At 31.7% G+C, this 23,915-nt stretch overlaps 1 protein-coding gene and 1 pseudogene across 11 annotated transcripts in view; one reads left to right on the top strand and one right to left on the bottom strand.

The window, feature by feature from the left end:
- PMCA (plasma membrane calcium-transporting ATPase 3) overlaps positions 1-23,915 on the bottom strand; it is a 205,597-nt gene that overhangs the window by 135,207 nt on the left and 46,475 nt on the right. For 9 of the 11 annotated variants that reach the window (XM_070112627.1, XM_070112626.1, XM_070112625.1 and 6 more), the window contains 11 exons: positions 23,786-23,824; positions 19,414-19,799; positions 19,111-19,353; positions 18,815-19,056; positions 18,307-18,751; positions 18,149-18,236; positions 17,763-18,076; positions 17,506-17,704; positions 17,221-17,432; positions 17,011-17,162; positions 13,510-13,648 (listed from right to left, as the gene is read on the bottom strand). In XM_070112627.1, the coding sequence (XP_069968728.1) occupies positions 13,510-13,648; positions 17,011-17,162; positions 17,221-17,432; positions 17,506-17,704; positions 17,763-18,076; positions 18,149-18,236; positions 18,307-18,751; positions 18,815-19,056; positions 19,111-19,353; positions 19,414-19,799; positions 23,786-23,824 (2,459 nt within the window). The remainder of the gene's footprint in view (positions 1-13,509; positions 13,649-17,010; positions 17,163-17,220; positions 17,433-17,505; positions 17,705-17,762; positions 18,077-18,148; positions 18,237-18,306; positions 18,752-18,814; positions 19,057-19,110; positions 19,354-19,413; positions 19,800-23,785; positions 23,825-23,915) is intronic. The other 2 variants (XM_070112624.1, XM_036365751.2) reach the window with 1 other exon arrangement.
- Positions 172-2,019, top strand: LOC138858136 (uncharacterized; annotated as a pseudogene).

A 23,915-nucleotide genomic window follows, 5' to 3' on the forward strand; every position in this document is an offset into this window, starting at 1 on the left:
ATATTTCGATGGAACGACTGTGCGCATATCATTAATTATTTGGGATGTGCTATTAATAATGCAATTTAAAGTGAAGTTCTGCGTTTATTTAAGTGTGAAAGTGTTAAGAAAAATTTTTCGATAATAATAAGAAGTTAAAATATGTGTTTCGATAGTTTTCGATATATCGAAATTTCATTCTTAAATTATTTTGAAGTAACGACTTATCGTTGAATATTTATGATAGTTATAAAATAACTGAGTTATATATCGATAGGACTTTATTAAAATAAAATTTATGTGTTTGGCACTTTTTGTACTATTATTATTACAGATATTTTATATTATTTTATAACTTTTATTATATTTTATATTTTTTCTTTTAATAGGCGTAAATGTTGACTCATCAAATCTTTCAGAAACACCTAAACACATTTTTGCGAAAAAAAGTTGCGCCACGCAAAAAACTTGCGTCCGAGGCCGTTCCGGATATTAATTTAATTATCGATTCTCCATTTAACGCCTCAAATTCTTTTTTGAAAACCACATAGAACTGGTTATTGAAGATTTCGCTCCCCAAATGGAAGAATCTGACTTAAATGCAAACGGTGCAAAGGCAGCTCCTTCCGCTTTTAGAAAAGGAAGCTCGCGAGATAATTTTAGAGCCTCTTCCACTTCTTGAGGAGGAACTATCAAATAGTAGTGAAAAAGCCGCGCAAACAGGTAAGGGTCTAACAGCGGGGACAGACTGAAAGAAGAAATTGAGGAAAGAGAATAGGATTTACAAAAAAAGGTCAGATCCTCTTCAGATAGTTTACAGCAAAGTTCCTCCTCTGTTAGGTGATTGTATTACTAGTAATTTAAATAGTAATCGTCAAAACCACGGTCGGCGATACGATAGTTTTGTTAAAACCGTTGCTGAGAGTGTATTCTTTTTGTCACCAGTTGCTTACAGCTACCCAAAGCACCAACTTAGTTTTCCCACAGAAAACACTTTACATAATTTTGTCACAGATTGGACTCGTTACCCAGGTTGTACCTAAAGCAGCATAACATCATTACAAATTAAGAGTATTGTATAATAGGAAATTTGATAGGGTGATAGGACTAGAAGATTATGGCGATAATCGCACATCTAGATTAGTCACAACTGCAATGACCATAACGGAGCAAGGTATCGGGTGTTTTTTTCGAGGTATAGAACTTTAAATTGGCATACTGTTCAAGCTTGCGACGTTAAATCGGTCGTCAAGTGATTTATTCTCAGTTTGGTTTGGCAATTCATCATGAATAGACTCACGCCTGAACAACGCTTGCAAATAGTACAATTTTATTTCGAAAATAATGGTTCTGTGCGGATTAGGTATCGCGCACTACGTTCATTTTATCGTATGATGCGATGACGCGCACTTCTGGTTGAATAGCTACGTCAACAAACAAAACTGTCGCATTTGCAGTGAAGCTAATCCTCAAGTGTATGTCGAATCACCGTTACATCCAGAAAAACTGACTGTTTGGTGAGCCTTAAGGGCTGGTGGAATCATTGGTCCGTACTTCTTCAAAAACGATGATGGCCAGAACGTTACAGTCAATGGTGTATCGGTATAGAGCCATGATTACTAACTTTTTCATTCCTGAATTGAACAACCATGACGTCCAGGAGCTGTGGTTCCAAAAAGACGGCGCAACATGTCATACAGCTGGAAAGACACGTTTGGTGACTGCCTAATTTCACGTTTTGGACCTGTGAATTGGCCTTCAAGATCTTGTGATTTAACACCGCTAGACTACTTTCTGTGGAGTTATGTAAAGTCATTGGTCTATGCGCATAAGTCACAAACGCTTAACCATTTGGAAGACAACATTCGGCGTGTTATTGCCGATATACGGCCACAAAGTTGGAAAAAGTCATCGAAAATTGGACGTCCAGATTGGACTACATCCGAGCCAGCCGTGGCGGTCATATGCCAGAAATCATATTTAAAATGTAATGCCACAAGATTATCTTTCGGATAAATAAAATTCATGTCAATCGAATAATCCATCGTTGTTTTATTGTAATTTAAAGTTCTATACCTCTAAAAAAAAACAGCCTTTATAAGTAGGTGGGGAATCTTTGTCAAACACATTAGCTTATATTTTTGTGAGAGGTTCATGCAAAGGAGATGTCCTCAATATATTTTAAAAGCCATTACCCAACTTCAATTTATAGGACTAGTTCCTTGCCATTTTGTTTGCGACCAGGGTACCAATTTCTAAAACTTAGCTAATTGGTTAGATGTTTCAATGCCACGGCCTTTTTTCTATATTAATGGAAAAGAAATATATTTTTTTATGATAGCCCCGACTTATTAAAATGTAGTCAAACTGCTTACAAATTCTGAAAAATAAAGTTAATTTTAAAAATTGTAGCGTAAGTTGATTGGAGTTATCGGTGAGCGCATAAATTAACCCATGCTCATATTTACCCCAATACCTTTCAGCAAATGATGGTTAAATTCGTGTCTCAAATGTTGAGTAATACGGTCGCTTCTGCTATATTATCACTTTACAGCGCGGGAGCCTTAAGCTCAAATGTGAGTGTGAGTTTTATTAGTACAGCGAAATTCGTTTTATATAAATTTTTTTAATATTTTTGTATTATTATTGTACCCACTAAAAATTTTTGTAAGTTCTCCAGAGCAAAAAACATTTTTAGATGAGGCAGAAAAAGTTTTAAATACAATTCGGGTCGTAGACAAGTTACGAAACAAAGGTTAATTAATATACATATATAGTTTAAGACGGTTGTGGTGATTGCTGTCACACTCAGGATTTCCATACTTAAAGACAATGATGACTATGCCAGGACAGCTTAGAACATTTTTTTGATCAGATTAGAGGAGGTAGGGGAGGTACTACAAGTAGAGTAACACTTTACATATTCTCTAGTTTATTTAGAAAAACGTGGGGTTTACGATATTTACGTAACCAAAGATAACTGTGGGCTGCCTTTAGAACCAGTAGCTACAGTAATTTCAGAACATAGCAATAATTTTCATTTTAAAGTGTGCAATGATTCCCTTTTAAAGGACCTTTCTGGCAGGATTTCCAGGGATTACCTTTCTCGAAAATTCTGCTGTTAGATCCATCACTTTAGATAGTAGTTTAAAAATTAACTTTTTAAAAGAAAATGCATTTAGTTATTTATGCGCCTATCTTTATTTGAAAATTTTCAAAATGCACACCTGCCTGCTGCCATTACCTTATTTGGGAAATGAAATTCTTTCGGATGAATGCACCAAAACCAAATCGGTAAATGCAACGTAGTGAAGCCGCCTAAGGAATTTGTTGCATATATTAACTTAGAAATAAAATTTGTTGAGGAATTTGACAGAAATTGTTATAAAATAAGTGTAGGAGAAATTCTATTTACTAAATTTAAATATATTAGGCCGTTCTTGTGTTATGAGGACTATGACCAAAAGATAGTTATTGCTCTTTTTATTAGAATTAAGATTTATTTGGTAACTAAACTTCTGAATAAAGATTCCATTCCCAATTTAAGGAATAAAAATTTTTGTGTGTTTCCCACTTCTAGGTTTTACCTTCCTTTTTTAGTAGTTACAAAATGCTAAATTTATATATATAAAAATGAAACCCGTTTCCCGTTGTCACGCCATAACTTGAGAACGGCTAAACCGATTGGGCTGTTTTTTGTGTGTAGTTTTCTAATACTCTGTAAAAGGTTCTTACGGAAAAAAATATTAAAGAAAATGTCTCAGAAAGATTGAAAAAATACATTTAATTTTGCATATTTTAAAAAACGCGCGTAACGAATGTCATCGTCATTCACAGCCATAGACTATATTGAAAGAGCATCGTTTGTTCAGAAATGTGGTTACTTGAATAAATTCTATCGCACTAATTTACTAATTTTTGAAAATTACTCGCCACAATTAAATTTACCGACTTTGACGGTAATATTATGATTTCATTTTAATGTAAGTATTTAATAATAATAAAATATGTATAATATGAGTTAGATTTCAGAATAGAAATTAGATTTCAGAATAGAAATTAGATTTCATATACTAACTGCAACCAAATACGAAATGCCCTAAACTTCCAGCCAATTTCAGCTCTATTGTACACGGAAAAAATTAATTATTATTATTTTCCCAGTCGCACAAATTAGTTATTTAAATCATAACTGGCTCGATAATCGACAGAAAAAAATGCTAAACTAGTTTTGATTATAACATTTTGCTAAATTAAACTGCTTACTCAATATAATTTAATTATACCTTAGCAAGGCGTGGCCGGGGTCTTCTAGTTTTTAATAAAAAAAAATATTTTTTAAACAGACCGACCGGCTTTAAAAGAATCTACAGTTTGAACGTTTTTAGAAAGTTTTGTACATATATTATATGTAAATGAGAATTTGGGGATTAAATGTAGGCATTTGTATATACTTATGTGTATTTTTATAGTTGTAAATATTTTTTATGCTGGAATATGAAGTGATATTGCTTTTGTTAATTTTATTTTATATGTTTGTATCTTACTGTTATTTTTTTATGCAAATAAATTTATAATGGGTGATAAAGGCCTACTGGAGAAACGAGCACTCAAAATAACTTCGGTAGCGCGCACATTGCGTACCTCATAGGTGGTGTGGAAAATGCATATTAGGTGTTTTATTTGAAATGCCCAAAAATTAGTTTTTGTCCTACCTAGGCTACAATGGAAAGTTATAAAAAAAAAAAACGCTAAATTTGAGGCGCTTTCACACTGGAATATGTTGGACATCCCTTTATCCATGGCTCGGTCGTTGTCGAGACAGCAACGAAACAACATCGCGCATGGTTATGCCGCTAAGGGAGATGTGGCCTGCACGAAATTTTTTGTCATTACGAATGTTTTATGGTTTTACGAATTACATTTTGTATTACTTAAGACAATAAAATGAAGATTTTTAGGGTCTAATATAATTATTTCAATCGTACAATATATAAAATAAATCAGGAAGCATGAAAGTACTTGTTTAAACAAAGAATTAAAAAGATTCAAAAAATTTAAGGTAACAGAGTTCTCACTTTTTGTCTTTAAGTACGTGCTCACATACATATATACATTCAAAATAAATAGCAAAGTATTGCAAAATTACAATTTTTACTTCCAACACTAAAAAATCACCACACATAATTTCTGTTATCTAGCTGGTACAGTTGTCAATTTCATCCATAGTAAACTAAGGGCTTAGAAAATTCACTAATCACTGATATTGTGGCCTAGCAGTAGAAGTATGTAGATCCAAGCAAAGATAAAATGATCCGAAACTCCTCTCTTTGCTTTCTGAGAGAGCTCATGAACTTTGCTGCCAAAAAAAAACCACGAGTTCATGAGCTACTGAACAGATGACAACCAAAACAATGAACTACCACTAAAAATCCCGCAGAAATAAAATGCGAAATCAGTGGGTAATTTGTGAGATCAGATTTTTTGGTGACTTTTACGTATATTTCTAATCTTTATTTAAAGAGTTTTAATTAAGTTTTAATATAGTTTTGTTTTCAAGAAAGAGCGGGTAATTTGTCGCAGAGTATTGTTTTGCTTAGCAGTACCAATTGTCAACGTATATACATATTTTGGTTAGAATTCCCAATTGACTTCCGAATAAATTATCAAAAGATATTTATTTAAATAGTGTATCAAAAAGAAATAAGGTTCATGTTTAGGTTATTTAAAACTTGTAAGTGTTTTTAAATATTAAAATATTTTTTTAAATTTAGATTTAAACGTTGATTTTGAAAATCTTTTGTGATTAAGATATACATGTACATATATTTTGACGTCACATAGGATATCTAGCTTGTTAAACTAATTTTAATTATGTATATTTTTCTGTAAAATGGAAACCAAAAAATACCCAAGAAATACATTAAAAAATCTCAAAACGTATTTCTTTCACTAGTGGCACCATTGGCAAATGTTATAAAAAATGTGGAATTTGACAGCGCTCTCTCAAATCAAAGAGTTTCGGATCATTTTATCCATGGATCCAAGCCAACTATCGGTTAAATACCCACTACCAGAAATTTCTATCTCTATGTTCTAGTTTCTATATACGATAATTCTTTCAATATATTGGAGTTTCGGTAGTCATGACTTACTGGGTATAAGCGATTTTTCAGTCACAGTGATAAAATCACCGGTATTGAAATTATATCGGTTATGAGTAAAAGGTATCCAAATCAAACTTAGCACTAGCAACAAGTGGCAATTTTCAAATGAAAACGATGAAAATGGGTTCATACATTGGGAAAACTTTAGTATACCGTCCCAGGCTTTCGGGGATAAAATGGGTATGGGCGAATAGAGGATATCCTCCAGATCAAGAATATATATATTTATATCGCCGCGGGAAACTTATAGTTTTCGAGATATTTACGTTTAAACATGTCACTTTCCTATGCTTTATACACCCAATTTGATTTCTGGTCGCTCGGTTGACTATACTGTACACATCGCTAAATATGTGAGGTATCTTTATGAAGTGCACATGCTTTCTTGAATATAGTGTAAAATGCAAAAACATCCTATTCCTTCTGGTTTGCTTTAGGCCATACCGATTAGTGAGGAGATAAATAAATGTAAGCGAAAACACTTCGCTTTTCATGTTTCAGGTGCCGTTAATTCAGAGAAACATTAACTTAACCTGTGCTTCAGATTTTACTCTTTCAACATAATTTCTTTCGAAAAACATTTCTCTCAATTCAAAAGTCATATATTTTTATTTTCTTATGCATATAAGGGATCGATCTTTAGATGAGTTTAAATGTCTTCACATCATAAAAAACATACACTCAGAAAATATATTTATTTGTATGTACGTCACCAGTTGTTCAGGAAAATTGGAAACTTGTTTAAATATGTAAGTTATGTGTCAAATATTAAAAATAGAAGGAATAAAATTGACAAATTCTTATATTTGTATATTTAATTTCAAATTGAGGCTTGTACTACAGGTATTCGTTGTAGACGCAATGGTGTGCAAAGAGGGAAAGATACAGAGGAAGTAAGAGCACAAGAGAAAGAGAGACGAATACTCGTGTTTTGAGCGTGAAGAGAGTAAAGATACACAAAAAGAAATTACAAAAGTTGTTAATTTTAATGATTTTCATTGCCTCCTCTTTTAAATTTCACTACTATATAAATATTATATATAAGGAAAAAGGGGAATAATTCACGAAAATATGAAAACTAAAACACGAACATAAATATTAACTAGATAAATATTAACTAAGTATTTAGAACGAAAACTAGTTTCAAATAAATTCAAAAATACTTAAGTATAACCCGCCAAGTTAAGTGCATAATTTATTAACTTCATAATCTAAATGCTGTAATAAGGGGTTAAGGGTAGTAGGAATTTTCAAACAATTGTTTTTTTTTGGAATTTCATAGTTTATAATATCTTATAAAACTTTGAAGTAAATCCGACATATACTTTTCAAGTTATTTGATAATTAGCAAAGTGCACTGGGGCGCTCTGGACAAATTGAGAATAAAACTGCAAATGCATTTTTCTCAAAACTATTTTTTTTTTTAACTGTTGACCACGGTAGCTCAAAAACCGTTAAGTAAATTTCAATTAAATTTATACAACTTTTTGAAAACATGAAAAGCTAGTGCCTGAAGGTTTTTTATCTTTCGATTTTTTATAATCAAATAACTTTTGGGTTTTTCCCGAAAATCTGGAAAAAAGTTTCCTGAGGCAGCCATTTTGTTAATTAAAAAAGGCTTTAGTCAGGCACTAGATTATCTACTAATCAAGCAAAGTTTTGTGTCCGATTGATTTTAGATGAATATCCAAGGGTTAACGATGGTTACCTCAAGGAATTTCGGTTGAAACTGGATCAACACAAACAGCCATAACTTTTAAAATCATAAATTTTTTTTCTATTTCTGTCAAGTCAAGTTAATGACGCTATGTGTTTACTATTATAAAATAAAATGATTTACCGGCCAATATAAAATTATTTAAATTGTAATTTTTTCATGTCTGTGACTACACACTACCCCATAATGCAATATTTATGTTATTTACTACTACTAGTACCCTTAATATCCTTTTCATCATAACAGCTGAACTAATCAGTTATTTACTCATTTCCAGTTGTGTTTGTTTTACGTTTTATCATAGTGCCGGTTTACACACCGACTCTTTTGTCGCCCCTACCGCTGTTTTGTAGGCGAGGAAACTAATAGGAAAGACGGTTCCTTGGTTTCAACTGCTCTCGGTTTGAAATAAAGATTAACAACTTGTTCGAAAATTTAGATTTTATTATCTTTTATCTTTGTAATATGCAAATATGCATAGAACTATTGAAGAAAAGCGAGAATAAGACAAAAAAAAAATGGTTAATCAAAAAAAAATTCTGTGCACCGCATACATAAAGCGTAAGAGAATGTGATATGAAAGGGAATGCAGAAAATTGTCTGACTCGAGTTATCGGGCTGATGTCACTCGTGTGAAGAAATAATTATCAATATTAATGATCCCAACAAAGTTATACTCATTTTGCTAGCTTCTAATATCTTCTGTTATATTTCTTTATGCATACAGGTGAACAATTTTATAAATAATAAAAATGTATGTATAATTGTAAAACAATTTAAATTAAAGTATTATTCATGATTATTATATGCTCAATAATTCAAGATACAAAGACTAAGTTAGTAATAATATTCACAAAAGTGCTTACCAATTTTTGCAAAAATTAATGCTAGTATTTTTATTGGATAATGTATTGTGTTTTTATTGGTATACTAGTATGCTCCCACTTACAGCGGATCTCCAGTATGTTGGGAAAAAGATTATACTGGTCACTTTTTATCAGTTCACCTTGCAGTATTATGCATAATAGCATTACCATAAATTTTTTATATATTTTTTAGACGTTAACATTGAACAATAAACAAAAAAAAACCGACTCTTAAAATTTGTGTTGTCATTTAAAACGTTCAAATTAGAATTGCAATGAGAGCAAAAAAGCGACCAATAATCTAGTCACAGTTCAAAATACGAACATTTTATATTATTCGACAATTGCATTTTACAAAATAATATTTTGTACGGAGCGAATGTGTACATTATTTTCATTTTTATGCATTTTATATTTGTAGTGTTTTAGTGTATTTAATAAATTTGAAAATACTTTATTTAACGACGATTTAAAAACAAAATACTTTAATATATTTGCTTAATATTATGCTGCATGTTTATTCAAGACGAAAATTATGGACGTAATTTTTACAAAATCGGGGATAAACAAAACAAATTTGGAGTACTAGCGAGATAAAGGATACCATCACAACGTTTTTGGAATTAAGCAGTATTATTATAACACGCAAAAGATAAAAAATAAATCCTTATGAGATCATTTTTGTAAGAAGTAGATCTTCTTATTTTAATATAAATTAACGTGCTCAAGAAAATATTGAAAAACACAAGGAATGTCTAAAAAGTCAATGATTTATACCGCATCCCAGTTACTTTCTCGCTTTCGACGGACTTTTTAAACGGACTATTTAAACTATACAAGATGATATGAAAACGTTATTGAACAAAATTTTAGAAATGAAAAAAAAAAATTTTATCTGTCATATACATTGTGGATCTAGTTTTACCAGCCGAATGCGGAAAATATGAATGCTCTTTATCTTACCACTACTCCATAAGTTGGGATTCATTCGAAACAGTTTATTCCTCATTAAACTTAATTTTTTCACACAGAGCACAATAGTTATTACCAATCACCAACATTTTTACTAATAACATTATCAACTGTTGTTGAAATCATAGTACTCCTGGCTGAAAAGCAAAACTTATTACAAATATTTACATATACTTTCTTTTCAATGACCGTTCACAAGGTATCCAAAATATTTTTAAATAGTGTCCCTCTGCATAGTGTCGATATGACTAGATTTAATTTTTCCTACATCTCGAGAAAAACTCGTATGCCTTTCAACTTCAACATAACTGCCACGCCTGCTTTTTCAATACATATTACTACTTTCAGAATGTATATTAATAAAATAACATTTTTGAAACATTATTTTACGTTGGTTAAACTTATGAAAATTACTAGAGTAAATATATTAATATAATCAACTTATAAGAGAAATAAATATTCTAAATATATATTTTAAAATACGTTATTGAAGAACCATTATAAGAGTCAAATAAAATATATGTTAAGTAAAAGTACCCCAAACCCGGAAGGTGAAGCTAATACTGAAATAAAATCTTAGTCGAACATCCAGAAAAATAGCAAAATATTGTAGTACGCCGTTTAAGATTACGGATAAAAGTAAATTTGGGAAATATTACCGAAAATTTTTATTTGAATTTAGTTCATAGGCTTTGTTGTTTTCGTAGTTCAAACTCAGAACGTGTAGTTCATGTTTCCAGTATAAATATTTTAGGGTATTTCTAAACTAAAGTAAACCTAATTGTCTTATGCGCAATCAGAACTAAAAAGTAAAAATTCACTTTGCCATCCGTTTCTATTCCATAACAAAAAATATTACGTACGAGTATATCTAACCACAAAAAAACAAAAAACCTTCTGGATATGGGGTATTTGGCAGAGTTCGGAAATATTCATTAATGTCGGTTTCCGTACAATAGCATGGGTGTGCGTTTACTCACGAAATACTCACGCGTGTACTTTCACTGTTGCCCGCAGTAGCAATCAGATACTGACGCGAATGTGAATGTAACTTGTGCACATTTACTATTTATTCTATGAACAACAAAACTTTTATGGTGTTAGGGGTAGTCAGAATTTTCAAAAAAATATCGTTTTTTTTTTTCATTTTCTTAATGTATAATATTTTAGAATTTTTAATAAATCCGACGAATACTTTTTAAGTTATTCAAAAATTAGCAAAAGGTTCTCGTGCGATCTAGAATGTTCGAGGTAGCTAGCAGCAGCTGCAAGCGACAGACAAAGCGAAGCATAAAATTTCAAATGCGTGTTTCTCAAAACTGTTTTTTGAACTGCTGACCACTATGGCTCTAAAACCATCAAGTAGGTTTCAATGAAATGTATTCAGCTTTTTGAAAAACACAAAAAACTAGTGTTTGAAGTATTTTTTTAATTTCGATTTTTTATATTCAACAGTTAGGTTTTTTAACTGTTGGGTTTTTCTCGAAATTCTTGAAAAAAAATTTCTGAAGCCGCCATTGATACAGGTTGGTTGAAAAGTAATTAGTGCTCACCAAGAAATAGCAATACTAGCTCCTTTTTTCTCTAATTGGTATATCTGTCGTAAAAACACATGAAAAATTACAAGTCATTCTGTCAATTAATTATTTGTTTACAAGCCGTTTAAAGATGATGTGTCAGAGTATTTTTTCAATATTGAAAAAATTTGAATATCGCGCAGTGATAAGATTCTTTGTTTTGAAAGGATTAAACCCAAAGAAAAGTTATGAACAATTGATAGAAGTGTATAAGGAGTCCTCACCTTCAAAACGCATCGTTGGATTTTGGGCTGGTGAATTTAAACATGGTCGTATCAGACTTGAAGACGATCCACGCGAAGGACGACCAGAAATCATTGAGCAAGTTCATAATATAGTTAGTGAAGATCCAAGTTCGACTAAGCGTGCAATTGCTAATGCCATAGGCATCTCAGACGAATGAGTACTTCATATTTAACGTGGAGAATTACATATGAAAAAGCTGTTTGGAAAGTTAGTGCCGCACACATAAACAATTCAACAAAAATTGGATCGAAAACAAATTTCTCAGCATAATTTGGAGCGTTTTAAACAGAATAAAACCGATTTCTTACGTCTTTTTATAACTATGGATGAGATTTGGATCTACCACCATGATCTTAAATTGAAACAAAACAAAAAAAAAATTGAACGTTTACAGTGGACTTAAGCTGGTTGTTCTCTGCAGGTGAAGTCACAACGATCCGCAAAGAAGGTTATGACATCAGTTTTTTGGGATGCAAAAAGGAATTTTGTTGATTGATTATCTGCAAAAATATTATTGCAGCCTTTTGAATCAGCTCGATGAAAGAAATCGTGAGAAAAGACCTGGTTTGCTTCACAAAAAAATCATTTTTCATCAAGACAATGCACGTCCTCAAAAAATGTTTTAACAATGACAAAATTCAACGAATTAAAGTACGAATCGCTTGAGCATCCACCGTATTCACCAGATTTGGCTCCCAGCGACTACTAGCTCTTCAAAAACCTGAAACAATTCCTTCGTGGAAAGCGTTTTTCGTCGAATGAAGAAGCTATTAAAGCCGTAGAAGGATATTTTGCAGAGCTTCCGGAAAGTCATAATCGGGATGACATAAAACTATTGAAGGATCATTGTATTGAAATTAAGGGAGATTATATTGAATAAAAAAATATATTTCGTACCAAAAACAGTATTTTTCCTTTCGGGTGCAAAAACTTTTCAACCAACCTGTAATTAACTAAAAAAAATCGATCAAGCACTAGATCATCTACAATATTAGTCAAACTTTTTTTTTTTTCTCTGATTGTTTTAGATTAATCTCAGTGCTGAGTGATCGTCCCCGCAAGGAGCTTTGGAACTGGATCCACACAAACAGCCATTACTTTTTAAACTATTAATTTTTTTTTTTTTATTTATGTCAAGTCCAGAAGGTATCTTATTCAATGATACTACGTTTTTACTATTATAAAATAAAATAATTTACTGGCAAAAATAAAATATTTCAAATTGTAATTTTTTCTTGGCTCTGACTACACTTAACCCACACATTAAAATTAAAAAAAAAATTACGTTTAACGCAAATCATCAAAACTCTGCAATGAGGAGTTACACGCTTGCTTTAACAAATATTGTTATTTAATACATACTTGTACTATGTGCATTTGTACTTTTATGCATTACTCCTCGAAATATTTTTATGAATAAAAGCTACTAAGTTTACTTTGCACGTATTTTTTTTAAATTTTCGAACTCTGATGCTTTTAATTTCAAAAGAAAAATTATGAGATGGATTAAATGAAGTTAAAGTAAATAGAAGGAAATTAGAAATGGTTTTATCTTACAAATGTGAATGATATGGCGCGGTATTTTTGATTATGCCATTATATTTATAAATGTGTACATAACATATACATTTTTGTAATTTGCATATACAAGTATAGATTGTTAAACGTGTAATTATATTAATGTGATTGTATACATGGAAAGTACAATTGAACTTATAGAATGAAAATAACTTGATGAAAAAAAAATTTTAAATATGAGTAAAGCTAATATCCAATAATTATTTGTTACTGAATGTGGGCTCAATATAATATTTGTATTTATATATTTATAAATAAATGAAATAAAATAGATTTTGATGTGAAATCATACTTAAAAAATCGACTAAACTCTAGGTCTATAGTAATTAAAAATATATTTGTTATGTAACTAATAAATATTTGTATATATTTGTCAATATTTCAGAGGCTAAAAACAGACCACTTACTTGTGTTTGTAAACGAGTCAGTCCTCGAATCCATAGTATTTGACCAGCGCGTGGTTTCTTATCTGAGTCAATGGAATCAAAGCGCTCTTCTCCCAAATGCATAGCATCAGTGTATTCTTCGGGATGACCGCGACCCCACCTGTAAATAAATACGCGAAATTGGCACACAAAATGAATATACGAACACAGTTTCGTTACATACATATTCTAAAAGTTTTCATTAAAATATTTACAATAATGTTTGAATAAGATGAATTGAGTGCGTACAAAGCGAACTGGGTAAAACGAAACTATACATACAATAGTAAAATGAATTTTACTTTGTCTATACATTATATTAATGTACGTAAAAACTAGACACAAAAGGGTTCTTCGCTAACAATAAACTGATATTAGACACAGGTATATAAAATAATATATAATTTTTAGGTACAATTTACGGCGAAATTAACATATCAAAGGTTATACAGTTGTGGTCCGCCCTTGTTCTTATGCAACTCTATTTTATAGGCTTAACTTCACTTTATAAAGAATGCCAAAGATATATATAATTAAAAATAAATTTTACCAATACAATATGTTTACATCTATGTTAAAATCTAATTAATATTATCTGGACTTATTTGATAATGAAGATTAAATGAATATAATACAAATGATTAAAAATTAATTAAGAGTACTAAACCTGAATATATAAAAACTCACAAGACAGAATGATTCCGCATAACATAGTCAGGGATGTTGTAGAATTTGATAGTTGTCTGAATCAGAAATTAAACCGATAGTAGGTGTCATGAATTCAGATATTATTGGTTTGACATTCGAAACAGAAATTGTATCGGTTTTTGGTGTCACGGAAACCAATTTTATCGGAACAAATTAAACAAAGCAGGAGGATAGTTTCTGACAGATTTGATATGTAAGTTAGGAAATTATATATTTATATTATTCTTACGATTTAATTTATCTTTATTTCTATAAGAGAGAACATAGGAATAAAAGTCATAATTATTGTGTTTATAAAAAAAATCCACATATATTAAGAGGATTTGCAAAACGTAATTTAACACTCATGCATTTTTAGTAAAGTAAGTATATACATATACAAGCATGCAAGTAAATGCAAACAGTGGATTGCTGTGATCTTTTAATATCTTCGTTTTAATGTTTTCGCTGGTTCCTTCTTCCAATAAAGTAAAAGCTAAAATAGCGGAACTCATTGTAAACTTTAGTAGACTTTATTCAGTATTTTAAATTTATCAAACGCTTCCAAATTTAATCATTTGCAAGTTTTGTCACATCAGGAAACAGCTAATATGAATATTGGTTTTGCGTATGTTCGAAAATACAAAAATCCAATCAAATTCTGGGACATCATTGAAAATCAGAATTCTGACAACTACGCAAATCTGTCTTGGATTTTACAACACATTTACAATACATTTTACATTTTGAATACTTATAAAGACTACAAATTTTAGTATGAAGAAAAATTACTAGTAAACCAACAAATATTACATAACCGGTTTATTAGTAAAAAAAAAAAAAAAAAAAAAAAAAAAAAAAAAAAACACAACAATTCTAAGTAATGTTAAATCAAACGTATTGACGAAAATGTAAATAAAATATATTTTAGTTTTCTTTGTACTAGTTATGTTACTTCAATCACAATATGTATATATATTACTAGAATGAGGAGCACCTTCAACAAATTAATCGCACATAATTTTATTGAAACAAAAGATAAATAAGATTTATGTAGAATGCTATTTACAGTTTATTGCTTTTAATATTAAAGCGTTTAAAGAAATTTGAACATTTTTTTAATTAGTTTGGTAACGTTTATTTTATTTTTCTTATAAATGTTTAACAACAGCAGTCTAATAATATAATAGTTCTTTTTAACAGACAATTAAAGGAAATAACAAAAGAAATGTAATATTCAAAACACCTAACAAAATAAAAGCTGAGAAATATGTTTGGATTGATAAAAAAAACTAAACTAGCTCTCTGAAGCCGCTTAGCTTTTGGCTGATATGCTATCATTTGCACACAAGTGTTCATACCTAATAGACGTAAATGTTTAGTAAATAGATTTAGAAAGATTTTGCTTTCCTACACAAGTTACCATCCTTCTGTATTTCGAGAATTTTTATAATTAAGCACTTTCATTATATGAACAAAAATAATATCATGTAATGCAAAGTGTTTTATTAAGTAGCTAAACTGATTTTATAAGTATAATATATGGAATAAATAGAATATTAAACATTTGTTTTTCCGTTTCATTAAGTATGTATCCAAATTAACAAGAACGTTCACATCTATTTGATTAAACATGGATCTTCTAAATCCAATCAAATTGTAACGACATTCACATGGAAACTGGTACAATTTTTCCGTGTAAATTATTCTCGAATTTCCCATCAGTTTTTATAGCGTATATAATAAATTACTAGAACGAATACTAATATTCACATTTAAATAATCTACACATCTTTACACGAATGTTAACAAAATGTTATTCGTCAAAGTAAGTCGTTATTATGATAAAATTATATGTTCGACTGATGTACCCTGCAGCCTTTTAGTATAATATATTTTTTAAAATACGCTATGCAATAAATCTATGAATATTATCAATTATCAATTTAAGGGGTTAGGGGTAGTTAGAATTTTCAAAAAATCAATTTGCATTTTCGTTGAGTGTAACATCTTGAAAATATTCGCTGAAAATTTCAAGCTGATCCGATAATTACTTTTTGAGTTATTCGACAAATAACAAAGCGCGCTATGGCCTTCAAAGCGCTCGGGAGCTGGTAGGTGAAAGTTTAAATGCGCTTTTCTGAAAACTATGTTTTTTGAACTGGTGACAACTACTCGAAAACCGCTTAGTAGATTTTAATGATATTTATACAGGTTTTATAAATACATAAATAAAACTAATTTTTTTTATCCGATTGATTTTATATGAATCTCCAAGGACTTAGGATTGTCACCGCAAGGACTTTTTTTTGGAATTGGGTCAACACAGACAGCTATAACTTTGGAAATTAAAATTTTTTTCTTTTGAAATTTTCGTGACTTCAAGTAAAAACATTTAATAATAATGCCATATTCCTACTTTTGTAAAATAACAAGATTTAATGCAAAACAAAAATTGCTGAAAATTCTAATTTTTTGCCTCTGACTACCGCTCATAACCCTTTGAACAAATAAAAACTTTAATTCATAACCCGAAACCATATAGTTATATAACCTCTCTTTTACTATGTAACTCCAATTCAATTATGAAATGTTATATATACTGCTTGCATATACGCGACTGTGCAGCAGAGTCAATATAATCCCCACGCAATATAACTAAATATTACTTTCTAGCACAAAAGACTTCTTACATATTATTTTCTAGCATCTTTTTATGTGTGTTGTGTGTAGATAAATGTGCAATTATGTGAAAAACTCGAAGCGTTTTTTATTCATTCGAAAATATTTACTCACGATAAAATTTTAGGCAATTTTCTTGTAGGCACAGAAGTGATTAATTGTCCCCAGACTAACGTACCAATACCAAAGAATATGCACCATAACCACTGATCAAGAGATAGTGCCTTAGTGGAGAATGCCATTTTGCCATATTGTATTATAACAACCTAGAAAAAAAACCCAAATCCTCATAAACGCTTGTATCAGTTAGAATAAAATGCATACCTGCGAAATCATTGTGAAAATCCAAATTGTATAAAATATCGGATTAGTGAATAAACCTTCTACTACATTTCTTTGTCCATGTATTTTTCTTGCATTTATCTCATTGAACAAAGTCATCATTACGAATGTATTAAAAATTATAGTAAAATGTTGTGTCGGTCCAGCACCAAGGTCTTGGCCACGCCCGGATTCAATATCAAGTATCCAATCTCCTGAAATGCAACCCAAATTTTTTTAATGTATATTTCAATAAAGTACAGATTATAATTATATAAAATTTCTTACCCACAAACAATAGCCCGAATATAATAAATAGCTGATACAAAGCTTGTCCCAAAATGTTTTTCATCATTGTGCGTGATATCAGAGGTTTAGTACGACCGTACGGTTTACGTAAAAGCAAATCTGGTGTTGGAAGTTCAGTAGCTAAGGCCAACGATGCAAGAGTGTCCATAATAAGATTTACCCACAACATTTGAACAGCCTGTTGATGTATTCAATGGGGTATGAACTACAAACCTTTATATTCCATAAACATATACCTTTAGTGGTGAATCTTGGACTGCACAAGCGCCAATAAATGCAACAATCACGGCAACGACATTCACTGTTAGTTGAAATTGCAAAAATTTAGCGATTGAATCGTACACATTACGCCCCCACATTACTGCCTTTACAATACTGCTGAAATTATCATCTGTCAATATAATATCGGAAGCTTCTTTTGCCACATCCGTTCCAGCAATTCCCATTGCAAAGCCTACGTCAGCCTTCTTCAACGCAGGACCGTCATTAGTCCCATCACCAGTCACAGCGACGACTTCACGGTTTTCGCTTACTTTGCTGTCAATAATACCTGTTCACGCAAAAATATTTTAATATTAGGGATATGTTTATATATTAATCGATTAAGAAAACTTATGCACACCTTTAACAAGGGTGTATTTGTCAGTTGGTGATGACCGCGCTAACACTCGCAGCTTGGGCCACACCTTATCAAGTAAATGCTGTTGAACCTGTCAAAAAAAATTATAACACAAAATGTTTACTTTTCTATGACTTATAAAGCTAATACGATTCACTCACGTCTCCATTACTGTCCCTAATTCGACGGTTAAATTCTTTGCCTTCTAAAATGAGGAAATCGTCATTTGGTCGCAAAATTCCACATTTGGAAGCGATTGAACGAGCAGTATTAATGTTATCACCGGTAACCATGCGAACAGTTATGCCAGCTCGTTGACACTTCCGTATAGCATCAGGAACTTCGGGACGGACGGGATCTTCAATTCCCACAACACATAAGCATGTCAAGTTAGTCATAATATTTTCTTCGTCATCCCAGTTTGGTTCGGCATCAATATGAACTTCGTTTATTGCCGCTTTGCCAGGTACAAAATCACGATAAGCAACGGAAATAGTACGCAGGCCATCACAAGCCATAGGCTCAATGACTTCGCGTATGAGCCGCTCTTGCATATCACGAGTGAATTTTTCCAAAACTCCGTCATGGCCATAAATAAAAGAACACCTAAAATATATGAAAGTAATTACTCTGATTTTTCTAAAATTGAAGTTCCAATGTTATTCATACTTTTTAAGCATAATTTCAGAAGCTCCTTTTGAAAATAGACGATATCCGCCATTTGGACGAGGAATTACTGTACCCATACTTTTGCGAACGGAATTAAATGTGTATACTCGTGTAAACTTATCCTCAGTAATTTCGTCACGAATCGACTGATATTTGACTCCCAAACCTTGAACGAATCCTAGCAAAGCACACTCAGTTTTATTGCCTACTTGTGTTGGTAGATCCCCTGGGTTTTGACCGGTCTGTTAGGAAATGAAGTGTGTAATACAATGTAAATTATTTTGGTCAACTCTTACCATAATATTGGATGTGTAAGCTGAATTCACTGAAATACCCATTGTTATCAAACTGCCTACATGCTGCGGTATGTCGTTCAGGGTGGGAAGAACTTTGCACAATTTTTCACATATGTAAGATTGAACGACAGTCATTCGATTTGTTGTAAGAGTACCAGTCTTATCCGAGCAAATGGCAGTGGCATTACCCATGGTTTCACAAGCATCTAAATGTCTCACTAAATTGTTGTCTTTCATCATTTTCTAGAATGTTTTTAAAAGGCAATCACAGTCCGCCAACAAAGAACATTAATATATACTAACCTTCACGGAATATGCTAACGACAGTGTAACAGCTAATGGCAAACCTTCTGGAACTGCTACTACTAATACGGTGACACCAATAATTAAGTGCTTGACCAAATTGTTCGCATAAGTATTCTTCCACTGTTTTTCTTCAATAACAAATGTCTTTATACAGAACTGGATAACTAGTATAACTACTGTTAATACAGCTATTGTTGAACCAGCATAGCCAATTTGTATAGCCAACTTTGTCAATTTCGCTTGCAGCACAGACTTTTCCTTTTTATGACTAGCTTCAGCTGGGGTTGAAACCTGTTGAACGTGATTACCATCGGATTCAGATTTGATACCGTCTGTTGGCGGTGGTGACATGTTTTTAATGGGTGCCCGGCCATCATCAGCACCTACATACAGACAATTTTGAATAATCAATATGTGTCACAAAAATAAATTTACGTATTACATATGACAATAATGAAAAAGAAGAATTCTAGGAAAAATAGAAAACTCAATATCATACAAAGACACACTATATGTTGTATTAATGATACAATAAATAAACCAATACCTAATTATATTTGTATAAATTATAACACTGGTTAAAATTTTCGGTAATTATATAGCTTGCACATATGATCTGGTTTTCATGTATTAAACCTGTATGCCACATATCTATGACAGAATTTTGTTATTACAATTATAGTTCTGCAAGTAACGAATGCTATGATTGAGTTAAAAATATTACATTGGGTTCAACGCCATGCTGTACTGCAAACATTCAATTTAGATCGTTGCATTTAATTACGGATATACGAAGAGCACAAAAAAGACTTATTATCAAACATGACGTAGAAGGAAAACGTATTGGTACAATTTAAATTAAATAAATGAACTGAGAGTGAGAGTGAGAGAGCAATCTCATGGAACGCAGGGTTGTCAATCTCGACATTTTGTAGTAATTAAAAAATAAAACAAGTAAGGAAGGGCTAAGTTCGGATGTAACCGAACATTTTATACTCTCGCAAAGTCAAATGGTATACTCGTTTGAGATTTCTTTGTGGATTGACTGATATTTTCGGTAGAAGGTCAACTATAGGCACTGGGGTTCACATATTTAGTACTTAGAGGTTTGAACAGTTTTGGTTCGATTTAGACAATTTTTGGCCGCAAGGTGGCATACTTTAATTGCATTATGCACGCAAAGTTTTACCCCGATATAATCATTGTTACCTGATTTGCATAGTGGAAAGTGAAAGAATCAGATGGAATTGAAAATGGTGTTACAAGGGAAGTAAGCGTGGTTGTAGTCCGATTTCGCCCATTTTCGGACTATGACATAGAAACATGAAAAGAACGCTATGCACCGAATTTGGTTGAAATCGGTTGAGCAGATCTCAAGATATGGGTTTTCACCTAAAAGTGGGCTGTGCCACGCCCACTGTCTAATTTTGAACGCGGTTCCTATAACGTCATCTCATACCATCCCAGAGATAAAATTTAATGTCTCTGGCGTGTTTAGTACCGGATTTCACCCATTTTCACACCGTCAATAGAAGTGCTAAAAACATTTGCTCCCAATGAATTTGGTTGTTATAGCATTAGCGGTTTAGGAGATATGCACATTTAACCCATTAAAGGCGGGACCACGCCCACTTAAAAAAAAATTAACTGCAGATGCCCCTCCCGAATGTGATCCTGTGTACCAAATAACAGTCTTGTATCTTATTGCGGAACTTAGTTATGGCAATTTATTTGTTTTTGATTAATGGCGTTTTGTGGGCGTGGCAGTGGTCCGATTACGCCCATCTGCAATACCAACCGTCCCACGGTACCAAGAAACATGTCTACCAAAGTTTCATAAAGATATCTCAATTTTTACTCAAGTTAGAGCTTGCACGGACGGACGGACGGACAGACAGTCACCCGGATTTCAACTCGTCTCTTCATTCTGATCATTTATATATATATAACCCTATATCTAACTCGATTAGTTTTAGGTGATACAAACAACCGTTAGGTGAACAAAACTATTATACTCTGTAGCAACAGGTTGCGAGAGTATAAAAAAATATATTTGAAATATTTTTAAAATAACTCAAAATCACAGTCGAATATATTTATTTATATATAGGTAAACTATTTTTAATAGTTGGATTTTAGTTTTGAGCTTTTATATTATGAAAAATTATAACTAAAAAACTAAATGTGTGAAAAATCGTGTATACAAATAAAACAATGGCAACATAGGTGAAATGAAAACAAAAGAGAACAACTAATTTCTGCGTTGCAACTACGGGCATAACCTTTGACAAATTTGGTTTGATACGGGCGGTAAGTACGGAAGGGAGGAATGTCGGTGACTGTTTGGGCTATTATACAAATAGCCGTAGCTATGAAGTATACAACGACAACATTCACAAGTATACTCATCTCTGGGGGAGTAAATAATTCAATTAAACTTGCAACGCGTCACTCACTCTTGAATGTGCTATTTTTGATATTGCTCAGCTGTTATTTTATTATTCATATGCAAATTATTTATGTATGTTGAACAGCAAATTACATAACAAGGCAAATACAATACTAAATATACCAAACAGGGTTGATGGAAACTAAGGAATTTCACATTTAAAACAACACAACTTGTACTATATAATAAAGTGATCACAGAAATAAAACCGAAAAAAGTACTCGTAGTAATAATATACGATTTTAACACTAAAATTAAAATTATACAAGTACAACAAATCAGGAACACCATTCCGTTAATTCTTACCTAATATTATTTGAACATATGAGACAAATTTATACTAAACGTAAACAAAAACAAACAAAGACCTTTTTATATTTAAAAATGTTTTCCAGAACATCCACATATAGAACGGTACATGCGAAACAAACTGTCAATCAGAGCGCAAACTAATTTTTAGCTAAAAACAGAGTTTATGAATACAAAGGCTGATTTTTCTACTGTACCCCCACTATCATCCGAAATGCCTGAATCTCCATCCAGAAATTTGACTTATGCTTAGTTAAAAAAATATTCACAAGTTTACTTCTTCTAACTGAGACACTGTAAAAATTAAAAGAGATAAACAATCCACAAACACCACATACAAACTCAACGAGTAGAATAGAGATATATTTAAAACATTGAGATATAACACACCAGACTTAGGTATGCAGCCACCATTTTGAATAGATACAATAAGTCAAAGTTATTATACTGTCTCCCCTAAATAAAAGCGTCAAGCGATGCGGTTTCTAAAGGCCATGGTATCCTCGCGCACTATGCCGATATAAATGTGCACATCTTCTTGCTATCATTCTCCCTAAGTTATGAATCTGTGAAATGAGCGGCTTATATTTCCTTGAAAGTATGTACATATATCTCAAGAAATTTTGTATACTTTTTTTATTCCGTTTTCAGCATTCAGCAGGAGCATTAATGCAGACAGTTCTTTGACGCTTGACGCGCAATATCTATTACAAACTTTGGAATGACGTGAAGAATTTCAATACACACATGCGTTAAGAGGGGGTGTCCACAAACACAATAATTGAAAACTAACATTAAGCACTATGAAATATTTACGGCTGCGTAAAAATTAAGAGTTCAGAATACAATACATAAGTGCAACAAATATTAAATAATGTGCAATGAAAAAATATTAGAAAACTGTTAAGTATTCAAACCAATGGCGAATGCAGAGGTATTCTGTTAATTCAAATGTAAATATAACAAATATTATATAATGTGCAATGACAAAATTATTAGAAAACTGGTAAGTATTCAAACCAATGGCGAACGCAGAGGTAATCAGTTAATTCAAAAGTAATTTATTCCGAATATTAGTTCAATACCTAAATATGGTCTTGAAACATACCGAAGAGAGCAGAAATGTTCGTTTGTATATAGTAAATTACAATATTTAGTTTGAACAGCAATTAAAAATTTGAGTACCTTATTAAGGCGAAAACATTTGACCGCCATCAAATTTTCCTAGAAGGATTAAGTTTATTTTGTTAACAATTCTTATTTGCTGCAAATTGCTGTAATACAATTGATTTGAGCCTAACAACATCAATACTTTTATCTTTTCAAGTAACAAACTTCGCGTTCGTCACTGAGAGAAAAAGCAATTTAATAGATTTTGTACAAGTAGAATTGCACAACTTATATACAATGATATTGGTTAGTACAAATTGATCCAGGTATATATACACAAATGTAGACTTGTTTACATAAGAACTTTAAACAATAAGTGCTATTGCTCTACAACAACCCCGAATATATGTTATATTGCATGTTATAGGATCAAATGAGTTTTATAACAGAAAAATTAATTTTTGTTTTAGTAGTATGTGGATAATTGTCTTCATAGTTCACCTGTTAAGCTCTTGCTTTGCTTTCTCGACTTTTTAGCTTCTGCTTAATTGAAAATTAAACGGCGGTCCCATTTTTAGGCAAGTTTGGCAATTTTCATTTTCATCCAATTTTATGTTCAGTAGTAATGATG

This window comes from Bactrocera oleae, chromosome X (assembly GCF_042242935.1).
Source record: "Bactrocera oleae isolate idBacOlea1 chromosome X, idBacOlea1, whole genome shotgun sequence".
NCBI classification, from domain to species: domain Eukaryota; kingdom Metazoa; phylum Arthropoda; class Insecta; order Diptera; family Tephritidae; genus Bactrocera; species Bactrocera oleae.